We start from the raw sequence: 23,181 nt of genomic DNA on the forward strand, positions 1-23,181 counted from the left end.
CCAGCTGCTGGTGACACTATCTTTGCAGTGTAGGCTCTTATGGAATCTACAGAAAGAGCTAGCATTTTCTATATTATTAATTTAGGGAAAACTTCACTAACAATATATGTTTTTTTCTGTTTAAAGGAATATTTACAACATTTGAATTCCTGTTTCTCCATCAAAGCACATTGTCATCAAAGCTACTTTGGGGATAGAAAAAAGGTCAATTCCAATTCCCAGGAATCCCTAACCACAACTTTACTTGGAAATTTCCAGTAATACTTAAAACACCATTTTGCAGCAATTCTTTATGATAAACTGTAAAATGCAGTTACCCGAAAATGACTGATAAATCAATCATCATTCTGAGCCTGATGCTTTTTCACAGCTCTTTCATAAATGGAAAAACATGTAGACGGCAATTGGTGGAAGAATGGCATCCACAACCCTCATCATATGTGGTAAATTGGACACTAACAGAAAACATCCGCTTGGCCTTCTACAGAGATTGCTGGTTTTTGGGTGTAAACACTAAAATAGATACTTCAGGCAATCAAGCTGTTCCCCAGATTTGCCCTTTGCAAATTCAATTAGGAGATATCCTTGTAATTTCTTCTGTACCATCTCTTCAATTTCCAGAAATAAATTTGATGAATGTTTCTGAAACATCTTTCGTTGGCTGTGTGCAAAATACCACAATGGAAGATCAGTTACTTTTTGGTTGCAGACTAAAAGGAATGCACACTGTTAATTCTAAGTGGCTGAGTGTTGGGACACATTATGTTATCACAGTTATGGCAAGTGGTCCATCACCTTGTCCACTGGGACTTCGACTAAATGTGACAGTGAAACAGCAGTTCTGCCAGGAATCTCTGAGTTCAGAATTTTGCTCTGGTCATGGTAAATGTCTTAGTGAAGCTTGGAGCAAGACATATAGCTGCCATTGCCAGCCTCCATTTTCTGGAAAATACTGCCAGGAACTTGATGCATGTTCTTTTAAACCATGTAAAAATAATGGCAGTTGCATTAATAAAAGAGAAAATTGGGATGAGCAAGCATATGAATGTGTCTGTCACCCACCATTTACAGGTAAGATTGTTTAAAATATATAATTTTGTTAAAATAGAGAAACAGTGCATTTATAAACTGTTAACAGAAATCAAACTACATTTTAAACGTGGTGGCTCACACCTGTAACCCCAGCACTTTGGGAGGCCAAGGCGGGCGGATCATGAGGTCAGGAGATCGAGACCATCCTGGCTAACATGGTGAAACCCCGTCTCTACTAAAAATACAAAAAAAAAAAAATTAGCCGGGCATGGTGGCGGGCGCCTGTAGTCCCAGCTACTCGGGAGGCTGAGGCAGGAGAATGGGGTGAACCCGGGAGGTGGAGCTTGCAGTGAGCCGAGATAGCGCCACTGCAGTCCAGCCTGGGCAAAAGAGCGAGACTCCGTCTCAAAAAAAATAAAAATAAAAATAAAATAAATAAATAAAAATAAATAAAAAATTTAATAGATTCCTTAGATTTGGCTGAATATAGATTCTGGACATATACAAATCCTATCAGGGATCCTCCAAAATAAGCTTTTTGCTTAACTGAAAGAGGGCTCTTAGAAACATGTTTAATAGTGAAATATCTATATCTACATCTTTCCCAACATTCATTCTTAATGTCTCATACATTAAAATATAAGATTATCAGAATAATATAAAAGCTTTTAGTCACTGAATGAATTCCCAAGATTATGGTATTTAGATAGGTGATAACTTGAAAATAAATTATGCATCTCAGTAGAGGAAGTTAGGGAACTATGGTTGAAGGGAAGTGATTGAAGCTGCTTGGCAGAATTGGAGAGGAACAGATAATTGTGAGCCAAGAGCAATGTCTTAAATGGATGTTGGTGTGGCATCCAAATGGTGATTTATAACTGATAGTGACAAGGATGGAAAGAAGATGTTATAATTAATGGAAAGAAGATGTTATAATTAATAACGGTTGTAATAAGCTCAATAAGAGGCAATAATCAGAAAAGGTTGTAAAAAGATGTTTGGTGAGTAATTAAGCCAGAGGAAAGGCAATCTAAAAAAAATGTAAATGATGCTGCCTGAGGCTAACGTGAAGTTTGAAGGGAATAAAACTCTCTCTACTTGAGAATATACTAGAGGAATCTGGGGTCATCGGAGGAAAGTGAGGAGAAAGATTGAAAAAATGTAGGGAACATTTAAAGCTTGGAAACTTGTGAAAGAATTTATTTGAGGGTTTGACAGACCTGGCATGGAGAGTTACAAGTGAAATAAGACCACGATGATCTAACAAAGAGAAATATTTGATACAGCTGATAATAATAGTATAGGAAAACAGCAGATTGGTATGTATTTTGGTCATAAAAGAGGAAGGAAGGTTAGAGCAGAGATATATCTAGAGCAGATCACCTGCAGGGATTTAACTGTAATTTTGTTAGGCAGGCTTTAGGGGGATTCCTTCTCCCCTGTGCCTGAGGCTGACTCCATTGGAGCCAAGTTTAAAGAGGCTGTGTGATAACATGTAATGGGAGCCGACTTGGAGGCGGCTCATGCCTGTAATCCCAGCACTTCGGGAGGCCGAGGCAGGCGGATCACCTGAGGTAAGGAGTTCAAGACCAGCCTGGCCAACATGGTGAAACCCCGTCTCTACAAAAATACAAAAATTAGCCGAGCATAATGGCGGGTGCCTGTAATCCCAGCTACTCGGGATGCTGAGGCGGAAGAATCCCTTGAACCAGGAGGTAGAGTTTGTAGTGAGTTGAGATCGCACCATTGCACTCCAGCCTGGGCGATGAAGGGAGACTGTCTCAAAAAATAAAATAAGATAAAATAAAAAGATGTAATAGAAGACCTCAATAAGCCATTGTAGGCTGTAAAATTCACCTAATCCAATCTTTCAAATAGTCATTTTGAACTTGATAGCTCAGTACCAAGATCATTATAGAAGTTAATACCAATAATAGCCACTGAATATATTGTCTCTATAACGTGGATCAAATTCTCATTTGACTGTGTTGGCATTGGTGATAGAAGGTGCAAGTTATACGTCTTCTTTCCGCTGGGGTATATCAGGTGATTAAAGTTAAGGTAGACTAGAGAAAATGTGAAAACACTCAAATTGCTGATTTGGAGTGAATGATAAAGCAATTTAATAGACAGTCTTTAAAGCATCCATTTTCACCTGTCCAGAGTTTTAAAGAACATTTGGCCAGAAAATTTCTACCATGTGTCAGAATATTAATTTGCGTCTATGCATTCATAGTTTATGGGATATTATTTTAGTGGTTTTATTATAACTGCATAGAATGGTTTGCTTCCTACTCAATTTCCTTCCTTCCTTCCTTCTTTCCTTCTCTGCTTCCTTCCTTCCTTTCTCTCTTTCTGTCTTTCTCTTTGTTTGTTTCTTTCTTTCTTCTTTCTTTCTCTCTCTCTCCTTCTTTCTCTTTCTCTTACAGCCATAGGTGCTTTAAATCATTAAGCTTTGAGCACTATAAAATACCTAAATAATGCTTACCTATTTTTATAACCTTAAGAATACTCCATTTGCCACTTTAATTATAAATAATTACTTCAATTTTAAAAATCAAAGAAGATAATGAAATATGTAGAATTGTCAAAACAGTTGAGAATGCTTACTGCATTAGTTTGCTAGAGCTGTCATAACAAAGTACCATAGACTGGATGGCTTAAACAGAAACTTATTTTCTCACAGTTTTAGATGCCAAAAGTCAAAGATTGGCAGATATGGTTTCTTCTGAGTTCTATTTGCTTGGTCCATAGACTGCTGTCTTCTCCCTGTGTCTTTATATTGTCATTTCTCTGCATGTATCTGTGTGTAAATGTTCTCCTCTTGAAAGCACACCAGTCACATTGGATTAGGACGCACGCTACTGACCTTATTTAACCTTAATTGCGTACTTCTCTAAAGATATTATCTCCAAATATAGATACTCTGTGATGCTGAGGGTTAGGACTTCAACATATGAATTTGGTGGGGGTGGGTGGGCACAATTTAGCTCATAAAACTCACTAAGTTTTAATTAGGGTGTGGCCTATTGAGCATTATACTGTTAATTTAGTTTTTATGTTTGGAAAACCTTTTGAAACACAATTATTTTTATTTATATTTTCATTATTTATATTTTCATTACATTTAGGGTTGCTTGGAGGCAAATGAAGAAAAAAATTCTGCATTAGTGAGGCAGGGATGTCAGTATATAAGGAATTTGAAAGACATCAATGATAATGGCAAAAACTGCTCATAAATTAAATTAAGAGCTTAATTAAACTGGGGAAAAAACATATTGCCAAATTACATGCAGTTGGTTTGTGACAACATTTGTCCACTTGCTATGCCCTGGGATTTTCAAGGCACATTCCTCTACTAAGGTATTATAAGATGATTAAATATGCATAGAATGAGTATGTTATGGAAGGCTGTGTGTGTGTGTGTGTGTGTGTGTGTGTGTGTGTATCTGATATAGTCGGGCCACAGTAGTATGTGTAAGTGAGATTTGGAAAATTTGATATGCCAGTAAGTGCAAAGAAGTGTTGAATTTGGAAGTTTGTGCACATATTCTGAGAATCCAGGCAGCCATTTCTGCTTTTGAATTGTTCTCTTGGCTAGGGGGTAAGTCTGAGAAACAGTACACATTTGAATGTGTCATTTTGTAAATTATCACTGCAATACTATCAATGTATGTTGAAAAACTGGTACGTAAATGTATGAATATTATCTGTCATGAAAATACAATTAAAATTTTAAAATATTATGTAAATTAAATAAAGCTCAAATACTACAAGCCAGAAAAATATTTGGATATTATAGTCTGGGGTCAGAAGATGAAAAACTTATGTAAAGTATCAAAATTATTTTTTATTTCAATTTAAATGCATCATCGTATAACATGGTTTCATAACTGAAATTACATTTGTCAGAATTTGATATTTTCATTATTAAAGAATTGAGGGAAAACTGACGGTTATAATACTGATATCCAATGTAAAAAAAACTTTTTTTCATTGTTATAGGAAAGAATTGCTCAGAAATAATTGGCCAATGTCAACCACATGTCTGTTTCCATGGAAACTGCAGCAATATTACTTCAAATAGTTTCATTTGTGAATGTGATGAGCAATTTGCAGGTAAAAAATGCATATATATACATCCATATACACAAGTAACTTTAATTTTATCTATGTATTTCAAATTAAATGTGAAATATTTCCTTTTTTATTGAAAAATACAATTTTAGAAGTTATATATACTGAACTCTTTTATGGTAAAGTTTAATAAATCAATTTGGTTAATACAATTAAATCATACTACTGCTAAATGTTTTATAGCATAAGAAGAGTCTGAACAACAGTTCACATGCTTTTCACCGTAAAATTACTTACATCTTTCTTCAGACTTGCATTTATGACCAATGAATTTGAAATTGTTCATGTGTTTATTTGACACTTCTTAACCATTAAATTTTAAATTATGGACATTTCACTGAACACATGTTGAGGTTTCTGTTAATTTCTTTAAAAAAAGTCTGCTAAAGGAAGATATTATTACATCTTTTTTTGATATAAAATATGCAGATAAATATATATTTTTAAGTTACACTTTAAGTTCTGGGTTACATGTGAAGGATGGGCAATTTTGTTACATAGGTATGCCATGTGCCATGGTGGTTTGCTCACCCATCAACCCGTCACCTATATTAGGTATTTCTCCTAATGCTATCCCTCCCCTAGCCGCCAACCCCCAACAGGCCCCAATGTGTCATGTTCCCCTCCCTGTGTCCATGTGTTCTCATTGTTCAACCCCCGTTTATGACTGAGAACTTCCAGCGTTTGGTTTACTGATCTTGCGATAGTTTGCTGAGAATGATGGTTTCTAGCTTCATCCATGTCCCTACAAAGGACATGAAATCATCCTTTTCTTTTTTATGGCTGCATAGCATTCCATGGTGTATATGTGCCACATTTTCTTTATCCAGTCTATCATTGATGGACATTTGGGTTAGTTCCAAGTCTTTGCTATTGTGAATTGTGCTGCAGTAAACATATGTGTGCATGTGTCTTTATCATAGAATGATTATAATCCTTTGGGTGTATGCCCAGCAATGGGATTGCTGGGTCAAATGGTATTTCTAGTTCTAGATCCTTGAGGAATCACCACACTGCCTTCCACAATGGTTGAACTAATTTACACTCCCACCAACAGTGTAAAAGCATTCCTATTTTTCCACAACCTCTCTAGCATCTGTTGTTTCCTGACTTTTTAATGATCACCATTCTAAATGGCATAAGATGGTATCTCATTGTGGCTTTGATTTGCATTTCTCTAATGACCAGTGATGATGAGCATTTTTTCACATATCTGTTGGCTGCATAAAGGTATTCTTTTGCGAAGTGTCTGTTCATATCCTTTGCCCATTTTTTGATGGGGTTGCTTGCTTTCTTCTTGTAAATTTGTAAGTTCTTTGTAGATTCTGGATATTAACCCTTTGTCAGATGGATAGATTGCAAAATTTTTATCCCATTCTGTAGGTTGCCTGTTCACTCTGATGACAATTTCTTTTGCTGTGTGGAAGCTCTTTATTTTAGTTAGATCCCATTTGTCAATTTTGGCTTTTGTTGCCATTGCTTTTGGTGTTTCAGACATGAAGTCTTTGCCCATGCCTATGTCCTGAATGGTATTCCCCAGGTTTTCTTCTAAGATTTTTATGATTCCAGGTCTTATGTTTAAGTCTTTGATCCATCTTGAGTTGATTTTTGTATAAGGAGTAAGGAAGGGGTCCAGTTTTAGTTTTCAGCATATGGCTAGCTAGTTTTCCCAACACCATTTCTTAAATAGGGAATCTTTTCCCCGTTGCTTGTGTGTGTCAGGTTTGTTGAAGATCAGATGGTGGTAGATATATGGTGTTATTTCTGAGGTCTCCAAGAATGGTCTATATATCTGTTTTGGTACCAGTACCATGCTGTTTTGGTTACTGTAGCCTTGTAGTAAAATTTGAAGTTAGGTAGCATGATACCTCCAGCTTTGTTCTTCTTGCCCAGGATTGTCTTGGCTATGTGGGCTCTTTTTTGGTTCCATATGAAGTTTATAGTAGATTTTTCCAATTCTGTGAAGAAAGTCAGTGGTAGCTTGATGGGGATAACATTTAATCTATAAATTACTTTGGGCAGTAAGGCCATTTTCAAGATATTGATTCTTCCTATCCATGAACGTGGAATGTTTTTCCATTTGTTTGTGTCCTCTCTTATTTCCTTGAGCAGTGGTTTGTAGTTTTCCTTGAAGATGTCCTTCACAAAATGAAGGCAGAAACAAAGATGTTTTTTGAAACCAATGAGAACAAAGACACAACGTACCAGAATCTCTGGGACACATTGAAAGCAGTGTGTAGAGGGAAATTTATAGCCCTAAATGCCCACAAGAGAAAGGAGGAGAGATCTAAAATCGGCATCCTAACATCACAATTAAAAGAACTAGAGAAGCAAGAGCAAACACATTCAAAAGCTAGCAGAAGACAAGAAATAACTAAGATCAGAGCAGAACTGAAGGAGATAGAGACATAAAAAACTTTGAAAAAATCAATGAATCCAGGAGCTGGTTTTTTGAAAAGATCAACAAAATAGATGTACCACTAGCCAGACTACTAAAGAAGAAAAGAGAGAAGAATTAAATAGATGCAATAAAAAATGATAAAGGGGGTATCACCACCGATCTCACAGAAATACAAACTACCATCAGAGAATAGTATAAACACCTCTATGCAAATAAACTAGAAAATCTAGAAGAAATGGATAAATTCCTTGACACATACACCCTCCCAAGACTAAACCAGGAAGAATTTGAATCTCTGAATAGACCAGTAACAGGTTCTGAAATTGAGGCAATAATTAATAGCCTACCAGCCAAAAAAAGTCCAGGTCCAGATGGATTCACAGCCGAATTCTACCATAAGTACAAAAATGAGCTGGTACCATTCCTTCTGAAACTATTCCGATGAATAGAAAAAGAGGGAATCCTCCCTAACTCATTTTATGAGGCCACCATCATCCTGATACCAAAGCCTGGCAGAGACAAAACAAAAAAAGAGAATTTTAGGTCAATATCCCTGATGAACATTGATGCAAAAATCCTCAGTAAAATACTGGCAAACCGAATCCAGCAACACATCGGAAAGCTTGTCTACCACAATCAAGTCGGCTTCATACCTGAGATGCAATGCCAGTTCAACATACGCAAATCAACAAATGTCATCCATTGCATAAACAGAACCAACGACAAAAAGCACACGATTATCTCAATAGATGCAGAAAAGGCCTTCCACAAAATTCAACAGCCTTTCATGCTAAAAACTCTCAATAAACTAGGTATCGATGGAACGTATCTCAACATAATAAGAGCTATTTATGACAAACCCACAGCCGGTATCATACTGAATGGGCAAAAACTGGAAGCATTCCCTTTGAAAACTGGCAGAAGACAAGGATGTCCTCTCTCACCACTCCTATTCAACATAGTGTTGGAAGTTCTGGCCAGGGCAATCAGGCAAGAGAAGGAAATAAAGGTTTTCAAATAGGAAGAGAGGAAGTCAAATTGTCTCTTTTTGCAGATGACATGATTGTATATCTCGAAAACCCCATTGTCTCAGCCCAAAATCTCCTTAAGCTGATAAGGAACTTCAGCAAAGTCTCAGGATACAAAATCATTGTGCAAAAATCACAAGCATTCCTATATACCAATAACAGACAAACAGAGAGCCAAATCATGAGTGAACTCCCATTCACAATTGCTACAAAGAGAATAAGATACCTAGGAAAGAACTTACAAGGGATGTGAAGGACCTCTTCAAGGATAAAATATTTTTATAGGAGTTCTATATTTTACTTATTCAAAATCAGTCTGTTAGATAACATTTTCCAAGATATTCATGAAGTAAATGATTTCTATTTATTATTCTTTAGAACGTTTGGCTAAATTTAGATACTGCGAAGTTGTTGACTCTCTCAATTTATTTCCATTATGCTCTAGTATGTAAGTTTATCCTTGAAATTTAGGAGCCCCCTCAAATGCTTCCCACAAGCCCAGCTATTCCAAAGCACTGTTATAATATTTAAAATCTTATATACTTTTGAAATCTTATTAAATTTGCTAAGTGTCTTTCTTGAATCATGGAGGAATAAACTTCAATGCTTTATCTAAAAAATGCAACTTACTGTAATGTTCAAAAACTGATTTCTTTGGTACTTAAATTTTTTTAGCTGTTTAATCAAATTTTTGAAACTGATTTTGAGCAAGATGCAGCTAGAGCATTCTGTTACCAAAATGTCAAAGCTTCCCTGCACCCTTAGATTCATTTTCAAAGCCATTCTTTAGAGACTTAAACATTTCTAAACTTTGAATGTTATGAAAAGAAGCAAGAAAAAAAGCACATTATGCCATGTTACAATTTTTTCAATAATAGTTTTGTCACAACAAATTAGTTCCATTACTCTATAAGTATTTAAAATTATTTGTGAATTTTGCAACTACAGTTTTTATTTTAGTTGTGTGAATATCATGACTGATTTGAAACAAAATATGAACTATGTGTGAACCACAATACATTTCCTATATTTTCTGCTCCACATATTTCTATATTTGATCAAAACAATGTATTATGCCACATACTTAACAAAATGTGTATTTAAAATTTCACCACAGGAACCAATAACTTTATTTTTGAATATTGTTTGCTGAATTCACAAATTCCCAATGGCACTACCAATATTGTCAGATGTCTTGCCTTTGATAGAATAAACTTGCAAAACTTTATTTTAATTTAATGAATTGGAGGGAAAAAGAAAACCATTGTTGGAATTAACTGATTATCAATTTGAAGTTTCTGCTTTTATTAATATGGCTCACTTTTTTTTTTTTTTTTGAGGCAGAGTCTCACTGTTTCACCCAGGTTGGAGTGCAGTGGTGAATCTCGGCTCACTGCAACCTCCACCTCCGAAGCTCCAGTGATTTTCCTGTCTTACGCTCCCAAGTAGCTGGAATTATAGGTGCATGCCACCACAGCCGGCTAAGTTTTGTATTTTTAGTAGTGATGGGATTTCGCCATGTCGGCCAGGCTGGTCCCAAACTTTTGTCCTCCAGCGATCCACTTGCCTTGGCCTCCCAAAGTGCTGGAATTACAGGAGTGAGCCACCACACACAGCCCAAGCTGGCATTTTTTAACTGTAAGTGAAGTTGTCTACTAGCTGAGCTGACACTTTGACAATTATCACTTTACTTTTTGTATGCACAGAGGAACTTGCAATAAAAAATGAGAAAAATAATTTTGGGACAGTCATTTGATCTAAATGAAAAGACGTGCTTCACAGAGTGATATGTAAGAAGACCTTCTGCTTATGCACCTAGCTCATCATCAGAAGACAGTCTTCTAAAATATTTACTAACATTTTTAAAAGTAGATGCTGATGATTGCTCAACTAATGTATGCATTCTGGTTTGTATACAGTCAGTAATGTCACTAATATCCTACAGTGGATCATTAATAGTGGCACAGTTTAGGGGCAACTACATATTCATCATTGATTTTCTAGGGAAACAAATTTGAAACTTAGTTTTATTAAAAAGTAAGTATTTATTGTAGAATAAGAGATGTTCATCACTGCATAGTAAAATATGTAAATAGTTGTAGATTTATACCAAGGGCTGGCAATTTTTTCTGTAAAGAGTTAGATAGTAAATATTTTAGACTTCTTGATCCATATGGTCTCTATCACAATGATTCAACTCTGCTATTGCAGCATGAAAGCAGCCATAGACAAACATAAATGTGTGGATTTCACTATATCAATAAAACTTTGTTTACAAAAATAGGTGGAAGGCCTTATTCAGCTCACAGCTATAGTTTACTGACCACTGTTTTGTACCACATAATAATTGACCAAACCTCTATAGCAAGAACATACAGACAAATATCTATAAACCCTATGACAAAACTAGTAGCCTCAATTTTCCTCTCATATATAACATAGACATAACTCATAATTTCCTGTCGTTCCTACTGACCAAGCTCACTGGCAGCCTGGAAACATTGTGCTGGAAGAGTAGCATTATTAGTAGCTTCTCGGCATACCAACTGAAATAAGGAGGAATTACCTACTTTTGTCTGCTTGGGTCTTCAAAATCCAACAAGCTGTCTTTGAATGATTGATACAATAAAATCTGCATCTGGAAAGCATTGAAAAAGAGAGGTGTGTTATCACTGGTTATATTACCGTATTATCCTCATGTTAAAAATAATTTTCTGCTTATGTATAACTCTATATCTCACACTTCTGGAAAAGATGATGGCAGAATATAAAATACCAAGTGGTGATTTATCAAACTCATCCCTATTTGTTTTAGTGCAACCATAAATAATAGTACTTGGTTAAAACATCCAGGACAAATGGCATTTTAATATTTGGAGAGAACTGAGATACTTCAGCAATATTCTGTCTTCTACCCCATGAGCATAAACTGGTGCTATCTTGAGCAAACTAGAATGATTACCCTATAAAGGTTTGGTAACTATAATAGGGGTTTTTTTTTGAAATATTTTGAGGTGTACAGCTTGTGCCAAATGTGTACAGGAAGCATCACATTTAAAAGATGTATAAAATATGTCTATATCTATCCATCGGATATGGCTTGACTGTGTCACCACCCAAATCTCATCTTGAATTCCCACGTGTTGTGGGAGGGAGCCGGTAGGAAGTAATTGAGTCATGGGGGCACATCTTTCCCATGCTGTTCTCATGATAGTGAATAAGTCTCACGAGAGCCGATGGTTTTAAAAAAAAGAGTTCCTCTGCACAAGCTCTCCGTCTTTGCTTGCTGCCATCCATGTAAGATGTGACTTGCTCCTCCTTGCCTTCCACCAGGATTGTGAGGCTTCCCCAGCCACGTGGAACTGTAGGTCCATTAAACCTCTTTCTTTTGCAAATTGCCCATTCTCAGGTATGTCTTAATCAGCAGCATGAAAATGAACTAATACACCATCTATCTCTTTATTTGATACCTATTTTCTAATATTTTATTATTGGTTTCTTCAAAACTCTTCAGAAACCAATATATGTACATTTTTCTACCATGATCAACTGTGCATATTAATATATATTATTTGAAATATGAGTCTGGATTCATAATCAATATTATGTTCTAATGAGCCATAGTAAAGCCATAGAAAATTAATATTCCTAATGCCATATCAACCAGTGATTATTATAAAATTAGCCATTATGTCAAGTTCTCATTGCTCTTGAATTTCCTTCCAAACAGAATTTTGGAATTCATATCATTTGGAATATTATAATTGTCATACCTAAAGCAGTTTAATAACTCACATTTAATGCAAATTTACATTAAGGCTGCAAATAAATATGGTGTAGAGCATGCCAATCATATTTCAAAACTTAGGAGCCCTTAGAAAAACAAATTCTTGATTTTTCAGATATCTCACATATTGTGAAATAGAGTATAAATGAGAATCATTAGCCATAAAGTCAAACTTCAATTTCAAACATTATAAAAGTAAAATTAAGAATTAAAATATAATATAAAACCACATGAAAATGTATTCTTAATTGTAATCCCAAATTTGAAATGTTATGTAAGATTTATGCATCCATTAGAAAGTGATTTATTCAAATTTTATAACTATAAGATTTATTGCTAAATTTTTAAATGTGTATTTTTGATTAATGCCAGGAAATGTTAAAATTATTGTGCTATACATTATTAGTTAATGACACATTTTCAAGTGTGAATTTGATGTAGAAACAGGTGATTGTCAGAAAATAAACTGTTTTTAGTTTCACTAAATTAAAGCTACCATAAACATTTAGTTTCAAGATAGGAAAGTTTATTTGTAAGGATGCTGGGATGTTTGAATCCAAGATGAGTGATGTTAAAAAGGTTTTGCAATGGCATTCAATGATGGTAACTTCAGCTACCATTTTGGACAGATAACAAGAGATCCAATCTGACTAGTAGAGAATAGTGTAAGACATTTAGTTAGCAGTTTAGATCAGAGGGTAGACAGAATATTTTCCAATGTAAAGTACATATTTCTCCATTTGAGTAATCCTCACCAGTGGGTAGAATTTGTGAAGAATAGAATTTTGCTCATGGAAAGAAAAGCAGGCAGGAGCTAAATCAGATATAACTTTCTTCATTTTTAATAATTGAACTTTAATCCTATTTTGAGACTCAATTCTGATAGAGTTTGGAAAATTAATCTCTGTCAATTTAACCCTATCTCTAACCCCCTGCCATGTAGAGAATTGAACTAGTCCTTGCTCTCATAAGTGGAATTTTAAAAAATAATGGAGTCACATGAGCTGATAAGCACACATGTACAGTCAATGTTAAAGCTTAGTATTTATAAAATTTGGAATGATAATTTATGGAAAATGTTTAACACATTTAATAATGTAAATAATTTTTAAGGCATTGAATAGGCAGGTGTTTATATAAGCTTATTCTAGGTTGCTATTAGTTTTACATTGTCAAACTTTATTTTGTAGCATTTTTTCTTCTTGTTTCTCTAGTCACTATGATAATTACTAGCATTGATGGTGACTGTTATTTCCAAACACAGCATAATCCACAATAACACAACATTTAAAAGCAAAGGCTCTGTATCAATTACTAACATGAACAATTTCCTTTGCTACCGTATTCCATCCAGATAAAGAACTGAGTCTTCCTCTGAATCTTCCAATTAATTTCTTCCATTGTGATGAATCCTCCATAGATTTATTGGCAAAACATTATTTCCAAGTGTTCTCCACCCTACTATAAATTGTCTCAAAATTGGACTGGGCGCAGTGGCTCACGCCTGTAATCCCAGCAGTTTGGGAGGCCGAGGCGGATGGATCATGAGGTCAGGAGATCGAGACCATCCTGGCTAACACAGTGAAATCCCATCTCTCCTAAAAAAAAAAAATACAAAAAATTAGCCGAGCGTGGTGGCGGGCACCTGTAGTCCCAGCTACTCAGGAGGCTGAGGCAGGAGAATGGCGTGAACCCGGGAGGCGGAGCTTGCAGTGAGCCGAGATCGCGCCACTGCACTTCAGCCTGGGCGACAGAGCGAGACTCCGTCTCAAAACAAAACAAACAAAACAAACAACAAACAAAAAATTGTCTCAAAATAGTTTGTGTCTACCAACAAGGTAGTGTATACTATACTTAATAAATAGTAATTATTGATAATTATGAGATCTCAGGATGCTAATGAAACTTTATTGCTTGTATTGAGAAATGAGGGTGTAAATTGATTATAAAATGAAAAGAGCTGAATGCTCAATAAAGCATAAATTTAGCTAAAATTATTAAACAGATATACATATATGCCAATTTGAATGTCTTTTTATTGTTGTTCAATGTATAGAATACTTATTTTTTCCTTTTGCTTTTTTTGGTTGACACTTAATAATTATATTTATAAGATACAGAGTGATATTTTGATATATCTGTACAATATGTAAGGATCAAATCAGAGTAATTAACTTATCCATCACTTCAAGCATTTATCATTTCTTTGTGTTGTGAACATTCAGAATACTCCCTTCTAGCTTTTTGAAAATATATAATAAATTACGGTTAACCACATTCACCTTACAATGTTGTAGAACACCATAAGCCATTCCTTCTATGTAGCTATAATTTTGTATCCAGTAACCAAACTGTCCCTATCCTCCTTTTCCCTACCCTTCCCAGCATCTAATACTCACAATTCTACTCACTACTTCCATGAGCTCAAATTTTATTTAGTTCTCCCACATGAGTGAGAACATGCAGTATTTATCTTTCTGTGCCTGACCTATTTCGCTTAATATAATATCCTACAGGTTTATCCATGTTGCCAGGAATGACAGGATTCCATTCTTTTTATGACCGAATAGTATACGATTGTGTATATAGACCACATTTTCTTTATCCAGGCATCTCCTGATGGACATCTAGGTTGATTCCATATATTGACTATTATGAATAGTGCTATAATAAATATGGGGGTTCAGCTATCCCTTTGGTATACTAATTTAATGTCCTTTGGTTATTTTTAACTACTATTTAATATGCACATTTCTTCTTATCAGGAAGTCCATAAAGTAGTAAATAAAATAGATAATCTCATCTCTATTTTACCATTTGAGGAAATGGCAGAAATATAAGTATAATTTGGAATTATTTGACTCCAGTGATTTGATCTAAAATCAATATAATATGTTGCTTCCCTGGTTTATTCATGAAAATGTCAATGAAATATTTAATAATATGGTAGTATCTGTGTATATTTATATAAGGCCCGTAATATCCTGTAGTCATTGAAAGCCAATATGGCTCACTCACTCTGCCATTTTTAAGTTGTCTTTTTATTAGTGATATGTAGAAAAACTGTATATGTCCTGGATAGAGGTCACTTGTCATGTATGCATATAATACAAATATTTTTCTCTGTCTCTGACTTGCCTTTTAATTAATTAATTAATTAATTTTACTTATTTGAGATGGAGTTTTGCTCTGTCACCAGGCTGGAGTGCAGTGGTGCGATCTCAGCTCACTGCAACCTGTGCCTCCTGGGTTCAAGCGATTCTCCTGCCTCAGCCTCCCAAGTAGCTGGGACTACAGGCACGTGCCACCATGCACAGCTAATTTTTTTTTTTTTTTTTTGTATTTTTAGTAGAGACAGGATTTCACCATGTTGGCCAGAATGGTCTCCATCTCCTGACCTCCTGATCCACCTGCCTTGGCCTCCCCAAGTGCTGGGATTACATGGGTGAGCCACCACACCCAGCATACTTTAAAATTTTTTTCCATGTACTTTGATGAGCAAAAGTTTTCAATGTTAATAAAATAAATTTATCATTTTAAAACACATTTTGTATGTTTTGTGCCTTCTTTATGAAACATTTGCATGTTCCAAAATCCCAAAGAATTTATCCAATGCGTTCTTCTAGAAGACTTACAGTTTTAGTCCTCTGTTTAGGTTTATAATCCACTCAGTTAATTTTCGCATTTCATAGAAGGTTGGTTTAATTTTTAATATAGGGAAATACAGTTCAGCACCATGTGGCAACTTCCTTTTACCCATAGATTTGCTTGAGATCTTATCATAAATAAATTAAACATATATGTGTGTATGTCTAGTTCTGTAATCTCTGTTCTATTCTATTGGTCTATTTTTATTGCCTTAGTTGATGCTAGTGTTTCTTGGTTAGTGTATATTTATATCAAATTTGAGGTTCTATAAAACAAATCTTCCAGTTTCTTAGTCTTTATTAAGATTGTTCTGACAATTCTAGATCCTTTGCATATACATATAAATCTTAGAATCCACTTGTCAATTTATTTTAAAAATTCTACCAGAACTTTAATTCAGCCTCTTTTGATATTTGCCAAATATATGCCAAGGAGTTATTTGCCAAAATGTCTGCTTCCTTTCCTTCTACAGTTACACGTATGGTAGATTAAGAATTCTCCTACTGGTCACTGAGGTCATTTGTGGTCCTCTCACTATTCTACAGATTAGATCATTTCGTTGGATAAATTTCTGAGTTTACTCATGCATTCTATTTTTGCCTGGTTTTATTCGTTCTTAAAGGACTTTGTGCAGATTTCTGTGTGTTTTTATACAGAATTTTTGTAGTTTTCAGTGAGAGAGTTCATCTGAAAAAAGCGACACCACCAACACAGAATAGCAAATGTCAATGTGGCTTTATCTCTCTCTTTTTCTTTTTAATTTTAAGAACTTTTCTGTGTTTTCAGTGAAACAAGCAACTCTTCAGTGATTCTAAACAGGGCTCTTCCAAGTAGAAACAGTAATTTGGGATATTTAACTAAAATCAATTATGTATAATTAGGCATAAAGATCAATTTCTTGTAAAGTGGTCCTGGCTTCACTATAATTTGGTAATTGTTTAAAAATGAAATTCACTAATATAAATGAGGAAACCAGTAAATGGAGCACTCTCAAGAGGGTGAATTTAAGGGGAAAGAGAATTGAGTAGCATCTTTCATGTGTTTTTCTTAAGACTAAATGAACCAATTCATGTGAAATACTTGGTAAGCATATAATTAATTTTAGCTTTTGCTACTTTTGTTATTGTTTGGCATAACAACTTCTCATTCAATTTTACGTCCACCAGTTTGTGAATATAGCCAAATCCAGTATCCTTTTTATGGCATTCAGGTGTTTATGTAATTTATGTCTATCTACTTTTATAAGCATTTTTCAATATTTTCTTAACCAATTGTTTGCTCTAATCAACTAGTCTTAGTGATTGTGTCATGAACAGGCCATATACATTCATACTTTCTCTGCTGTCATTCATATATTATATCTTCTCTAGAATGAAGTCTCTCTTCTTCTCCTTCACTTCTGCAAAAATCCACTTCCTTTACTCCTCCTACTGATTTGCAAAGTTCTTGACAGCAAAGCCTGTGATCGATTCAAATTTACAGCCCTATTTTACAGCACATATAAGGTATTGAATAAATGTTTGATAATCAGGAGAATATGAGATGTGGGGATGTTCTTAATCTTAAAAGAAGTTCAAAGTATTATCATTCTCTTCTGACAGACATTTGAAAATAGGTATGACACAATTTTTTAGTCTGAAATCACAGAGTTATATTTGAGTACTGACATTCTTATGGCCATGTGTAGAACGAAAAGAATCACAGCTTTCTCTCCATGTTTTATTAACACACAGAAAAAAGATTGAAAAATATATCATTTCTTAAAAATTAAATGTATGATTTGCTACAAATGGCCACATGGAAAATATGATACCTGCTTATTTTTGACTCAGTGTATTCAATTTTTATACTAACTGAAAATTACATGATTGCTTTCTTTGTTTTAAAAGTGAAAAAAATGTAATAACTGCCTTTAGCCTTGTAATATTGAATGCGTCAATTGGCTTCCCTTGTAGAATGTTGAATTGGCTATCACTGGTGGCAGATGTTCTATACATCGCAGTAATACTGCTTATATAATTGTGATAATTTTCCACTTCTAATTTGTCATTTTCAGTGATTTAAAAATCACTTCATGACTGCCTGAAAAATGACTGACGTTTTTCCTATATTAAGTAATTTCTGCTGGTAAAGTGTAAGTCTTTTAATGAGTTCTTGAATTCTGTTGAAGTCTGCATATTTTCATTCTTTGTTCAACTAAACAGGTGTGACAATTTATAGAACTCCATGTAGAAACATCTCTCTAATTACTCCATCTTGGGACTTAGAAATGTGTTTTATGGGGAAATGCCATAAGCTTATTTTTCAGATACAGGAACACTTCTGAACATATGGCTTCAGCTTTTATTTAGTACAAAAACTTGAAAATGAAAATCTAGAAAGTTAAATTTACAAGGCATTTTACCTTTTCTCTGTGGGTAACCTTGTTATTGTATCTTGTCTGTGATACTCAATGATATTACAGTTTCAGAAGCTGGCTATAAAAGCACAATACCATAATTATTAAAGTGTCATCATCCTTTCAATAGATACCATACTGGATTTCTTAAAATGTTGATTTGATTAGCGTGAATAAAAATTCAAAATTTTTACAACCTACTTCATCATATTCAGGCTTACCTTAATAACCCAATCAAATTCTTATTGTATAGGTGTAAAAGCAATTTTAGGCTGGCCACTGTGGCTCATGCCTGTAATCCCAGCACTTTGGGAGGCCGAGGCCAGTGGATCACAAGGTCAAGAGATTGAGACCATCCTGGCCAACATGGTGAAACCCCGTCTCTACTACAAATATAAAAATTAGCTGGGCCTGGTGGTCCGCGCCTGTAGTCCCAGCTACTCGGGAGGCTGAAGCAGGAGAATCACTTGATCCTGGGAGGTGGAGGTGGCAGTGAGCTGAGATCGCACCACTGCACTTCAGCCTGGTGACAGAGTGAGACTTTGTCTCAAAAAAAAAAAGCAGTTTGAGAAATGGCTTGTAATAAATGAACATTTCCTGATTCAAGATAAAGATTTGGAAATAATTAATATATTTTGAACTCAAATTATGCCACAATTCGGAGAATTTTCCATCAAGTTTAAAAGCAAATTTAAAAATAATCTTAGATAAGTGAATTAAATTAAGACGTACATATAAATATCTTAATGAGCAATCAATTTTGCAAATTTGGGGAAAAATGTAATTCCTTTTTCTGTCCTTTATGCATTAGATTTTATTCTATTAGTATTTGTTAGTCTATCTATGGTAGACCAACTCTGATAGCAGGGTATAATTGAAATTAGAGCTTTTAAGGAGCATCTTTAACAGAGTTTATTCTGTTTGATAAAACAAATATCATGCGTCATGGCAGATGAGGCCACCATTTGGTGTTTAGAACCCAAGGTTTCACTTCAGGAGCAGGGTCGCAAAAAACGGGAGCTTCCCTAATTCAATCATGCCCTTTTTTGGCAAGTTACTTTTTTTAAAAATTTTTTTTAATAAGAGAGTAATCCTCATATCTTCTCCCTGACAAAATTTTACTTAAATAATTGCTCTTAAGAGGTGTTATACTTGTATAATGAAGAATATCATTGAAATAGTAAGAAATACAGAGTGAACATCATTTTTGGCTTACTGAAATCATGTAATCGGTTCTGTAATATTCCTTATTTATTATTTTCTGAGTCTAAGATTTTAAAAATGGAATAAATTTAATTACTCCATGAAGAGAAAGCTGGGAGAAGTGCTAATGTCTCTCTTTCTCCCTCTCTCTCTCTCTGTGTGTGTGTGTGTGTGTGTGTGTGTGTGTGTGTGGTCTGTCTGTCTGTCTGTCTGTCTGTCTGTCAGGGGGTACAAAAATTTATAAAATGAGTATATACTTTAAGTAAGGTAAACAACATATGTCAGATGATTTTTATTTCAGTTATTTTAAAACAGTTGTTGACCAATGACTTTCTGAGTAAATCCCAGATGTTATTTTGAAAATGGTGCCTTCTTATACTTTTCAGAATTTTTTCATAGAAAAGTAATGATCTGGCTACTTATCATTAACTAAATATAAAATTATTTTCAAATAAATATCCTTGACCACACAGAATTTTATTAGTATAGCATTATGTGTAAATTTAGCCTATAATTTTGAATTTTCAGTTTATTTTAAAATTTCAAAATATTATTAATAAACATTGTTCCACTGGGTATATATAAAGACCAATGCTAGAAAGATTCAATGTACCTATTATCGAATAAATGAAAAGCAGTAGCTCTTTTATCTCACCTAATGTAGTTTGTTTTTATGACCCAAAACCAAGAACTACTTCTGTATTTTCAGTGTTTTGAACTCTGTACAATGTTTTCATACAAAGATGGCCTTCAGTGATTTTAACTATGAGAAAATAAATACAATAACCATTAAGTGCTATATATATGTGTGACAGTTGCACTAGGAGGTGGTTAGTTTTCCCACAAGAGACACTATAATTTTCTGAGTAATTTATTTTGAATGCTGATAAAATACTTTCGTCTGAAAAAATCTGACTTTTATCAATAGCTGAAACTCTGGGATTTTAGTATATATTACAAGCATATTTTTTCTCTGTGCCTTTGATCTATGTTCTTCTTATCCTCAGCCAAAATGCAGGTCTCTCTGTTTTTTACATTCTCCGGAGCTCTCATTTCTTTCCTAACTTTTCCTCCTCTGTCGTTCACTTCCAGTTCTTTCAGCACTTTAAATTCTTAGTGCTCTTTCATCTTCACTACTCAAAGTTTTTACTGGTCATCTGTTTCTGTGTAATAAACTAACCCTAAATTAAGTGGTTTAAAACAATGACAGCATTTATTTTCATAAATCAGCAATTTTATTTTGATTTTGCTCTGATCATTGTCATTGCAAAGACTGGGTGCTGGAATTATCTAAAGATTGCTTCCTCCCAAATCTGGAAGTTGATGCCAGCCATTGGCTTAGATGTTGCTGATGCTACCTGTTGGAAGACTTACATACTGACTTTCTACATGGCATTGGCTTCCTTATACATGGTACTAAATTCCACAATAAGCTTCAATAGAGACAATGAGCTGTATTAACTTTTATGACATCTTCAGAAATCATACATTGTCATTCTCTGTATACTATATTTGCTGAGGATTTTATAGAAGCTCATTTAGGATAAAGGGGTAGAGAACGGTCTGTAAGACCAATTTTGGTTGGAAATTTTGCTGAAGATATTTTTGATAGTCTACCACACCACACGTTCTTTTTTCTCTTTCTGCAGTTTGCTATAGAATCATAGAAAGCTATGCATTCTACCATGTACCATTCCCCATGGGGGTCATTATTACTTTCTCTAAGCTAACAATTGCATTTATGAAACTATTGCTTTACACATATTATTCAAAATCTGCTTCTTCTTTGAGCTCCATGTCACCTTATATCAGCTTTGCTACTGCTTTTAGCTTTGTCATTTACTGTCTTCTTGGTTTCTCCTCACTAATTGATGGATACACCTACTTGATAGTCTTTCTTTTCAAATACAAAACTTGTCATCAGTATTTTAAAATCTTACTTCAAATTTTTTGGTCTCCTTAACTGCAAGGAAAATCACAACCACTTTAATGTAGCAACTCATCCACAAAAGTGCCAAGAACCTCATCATTACTCTAAAAAACACTGGGCCTTGTTATCCTTCTAGTTCTCTCACTTTCTGAATCATTCTACATTTCCTTTTTTTTTTTTTTTGAGACAAAAATCCCATAAGCAACATTGTTATTTTTTCTGTGGAGGAAATTTTATTTGCTGGGAAAATATTTCTTTTGAAGTTCAAGGACTTCAATGTCACCCCATATCTACTATTTATTAATCTTGTCCAAAACATTTAACTTTTCTGAAGCTAAGTTTCTTCATGTGCAGTAGTTGAGTAAAAAACAAAAAAGAGAATTATTCTGAAGTTTAGTTAGATCTTGTATCTAAAATATAAATATTGTGCTTAGCATCTAGACAGTACCAAATTATTAATTATTGGTTTTCTCTTGCATAAATTTTTGTTCTTTAGTAATTAATCGAGACCCAGGTGTCACAGTTACTGACCACAGTTGGTGGAAATCCCAACATTTTTTATAGCTTTAAAAATACAGTGGCCTCTAGTCTCAGCACTACTGCCAATACATTATTTCCATCTTTTCTTAGGTATTGACACAGTAACCTCTTTAATATTCTATTGCTTCTTTTTCAAATTCTCCAAGATTTTTGGGTTTGTTTGCCTTTTGTTCAATTTCTCTTCCCTAAAGTTTTCCTTACTCCATCCTCATCAAGGATATTGTTTTTATCTCTTACACAGAAATGACATATCAACTTTATCTATTATTTATCAATTTATTCTTAACCATACAGTCCCTTACCTTTTTCTCTAGTTTTATTTGCTTGAATCTGTCTACATATAGTAATAACATTCTGACCTGAATTTCTCTCCTTACCAATAGCCTGATGTAATATATTCATATGAATTTAGCACCATTGGATTCATTATTTGCTATATATTTTTTAATGTCTAAGAACCAGTGACTTAATTCTATTATATTACTTGATAGAAGTAGACTACCTATGAGGGTAAATTGTTTCATTTCATTAAACTGGTGTCATTGCTTATGAAAGCATAACCTAGGGACCTTAGGAGTTTGGACCCATAAGAGAGGATATACCAAATAAGAGCATATTATTTAAAAAAATCTTAAGAGAGAAACAGTTTTATAAAGACAATATTTACAAGAACCAACCTAGGAATTAAGTAAGAAAAATAGTGAGTTTTAAATAAAATATGCCTAAATACATAAACCAGTTAATGAGATGGAGTGATGGCTCTCAAATACAGAAATATACGTAGTTTAGTGTTTGACTTCCTCTCTTTTGAACTTTATCTCATCTGTAAATCTTTCCTGTCAGTAAAATCACATTTTTGTACAAATAAGACACTTTATATCTCTGTTTATGTGCTATGTTATTGAATCCTATACTCTAGTGAATTCCAAATAATTTGTAAGTCATAATGAAGAGTTGTTCAGGAAATTCAAGGCATGTTATTCAAAAGCTCATCAAATTTGTAACTGCTTACATTAAAAAATTTTTAAGTTAAATTTGTTCCACAAACTTTTCCATAAGAATATGTATCTGACATTT

At 34.2% G+C, this 23,181-nt stretch overlaps 1 protein-coding gene and 1 long non-coding RNA gene across 2 annotated transcripts in view; one reads left to right on the forward strand and one right to left on the reverse strand.

The window, feature by feature from the left end:
- Positions 1–14,865, reverse strand: part of LOC129534079 (uncharacterized) — a 117,355-nt gene extending 102,490 nt beyond the window's left edge. Inside the window, exons 1-2 of the long non-coding RNA XR_010134276.1 lie at positions 14,785–14,865; positions 11,169–11,236 (exon numbers count right to left, since the gene is read on the reverse strand). This is a non-coding gene — a long non-coding RNA (uncharacterized lncRNA). The remainder of the gene's footprint in view (positions 1–11,168; positions 11,237–14,784) is intronic.
- The window catches only part of LOC115933063 (protein eyes shut homolog), a 300,672-nt gene that overhangs the window by 144,618 nt on the left and 132,873 nt on the right, over positions 1–23,181 (forward strand). Inside the window, exons 3-4 of the mRNA XM_055389787.2 lie at positions 127–1,071; positions 5,038–5,151. Of these exons, the coding sequence (XP_055245762.1) occupies positions 324–1,071; positions 5,038–5,151 (862 nt within the window). The 5' untranslated portion in view covers positions 127–323. The remainder of the gene's footprint in view (positions 1–126; positions 1,072–5,037; positions 5,152–23,181) is intronic.

This window comes from Gorilla gorilla, chromosome 5, assembly GCF_029281585.2.
Source record: "Gorilla gorilla gorilla isolate KB3781 chromosome 5, NHGRI_mGorGor1-v2.1_pri, whole genome shotgun sequence".
NCBI lineage: Eukaryota > Metazoa > Chordata > Mammalia > Primates > Hominidae > Gorilla > Gorilla gorilla.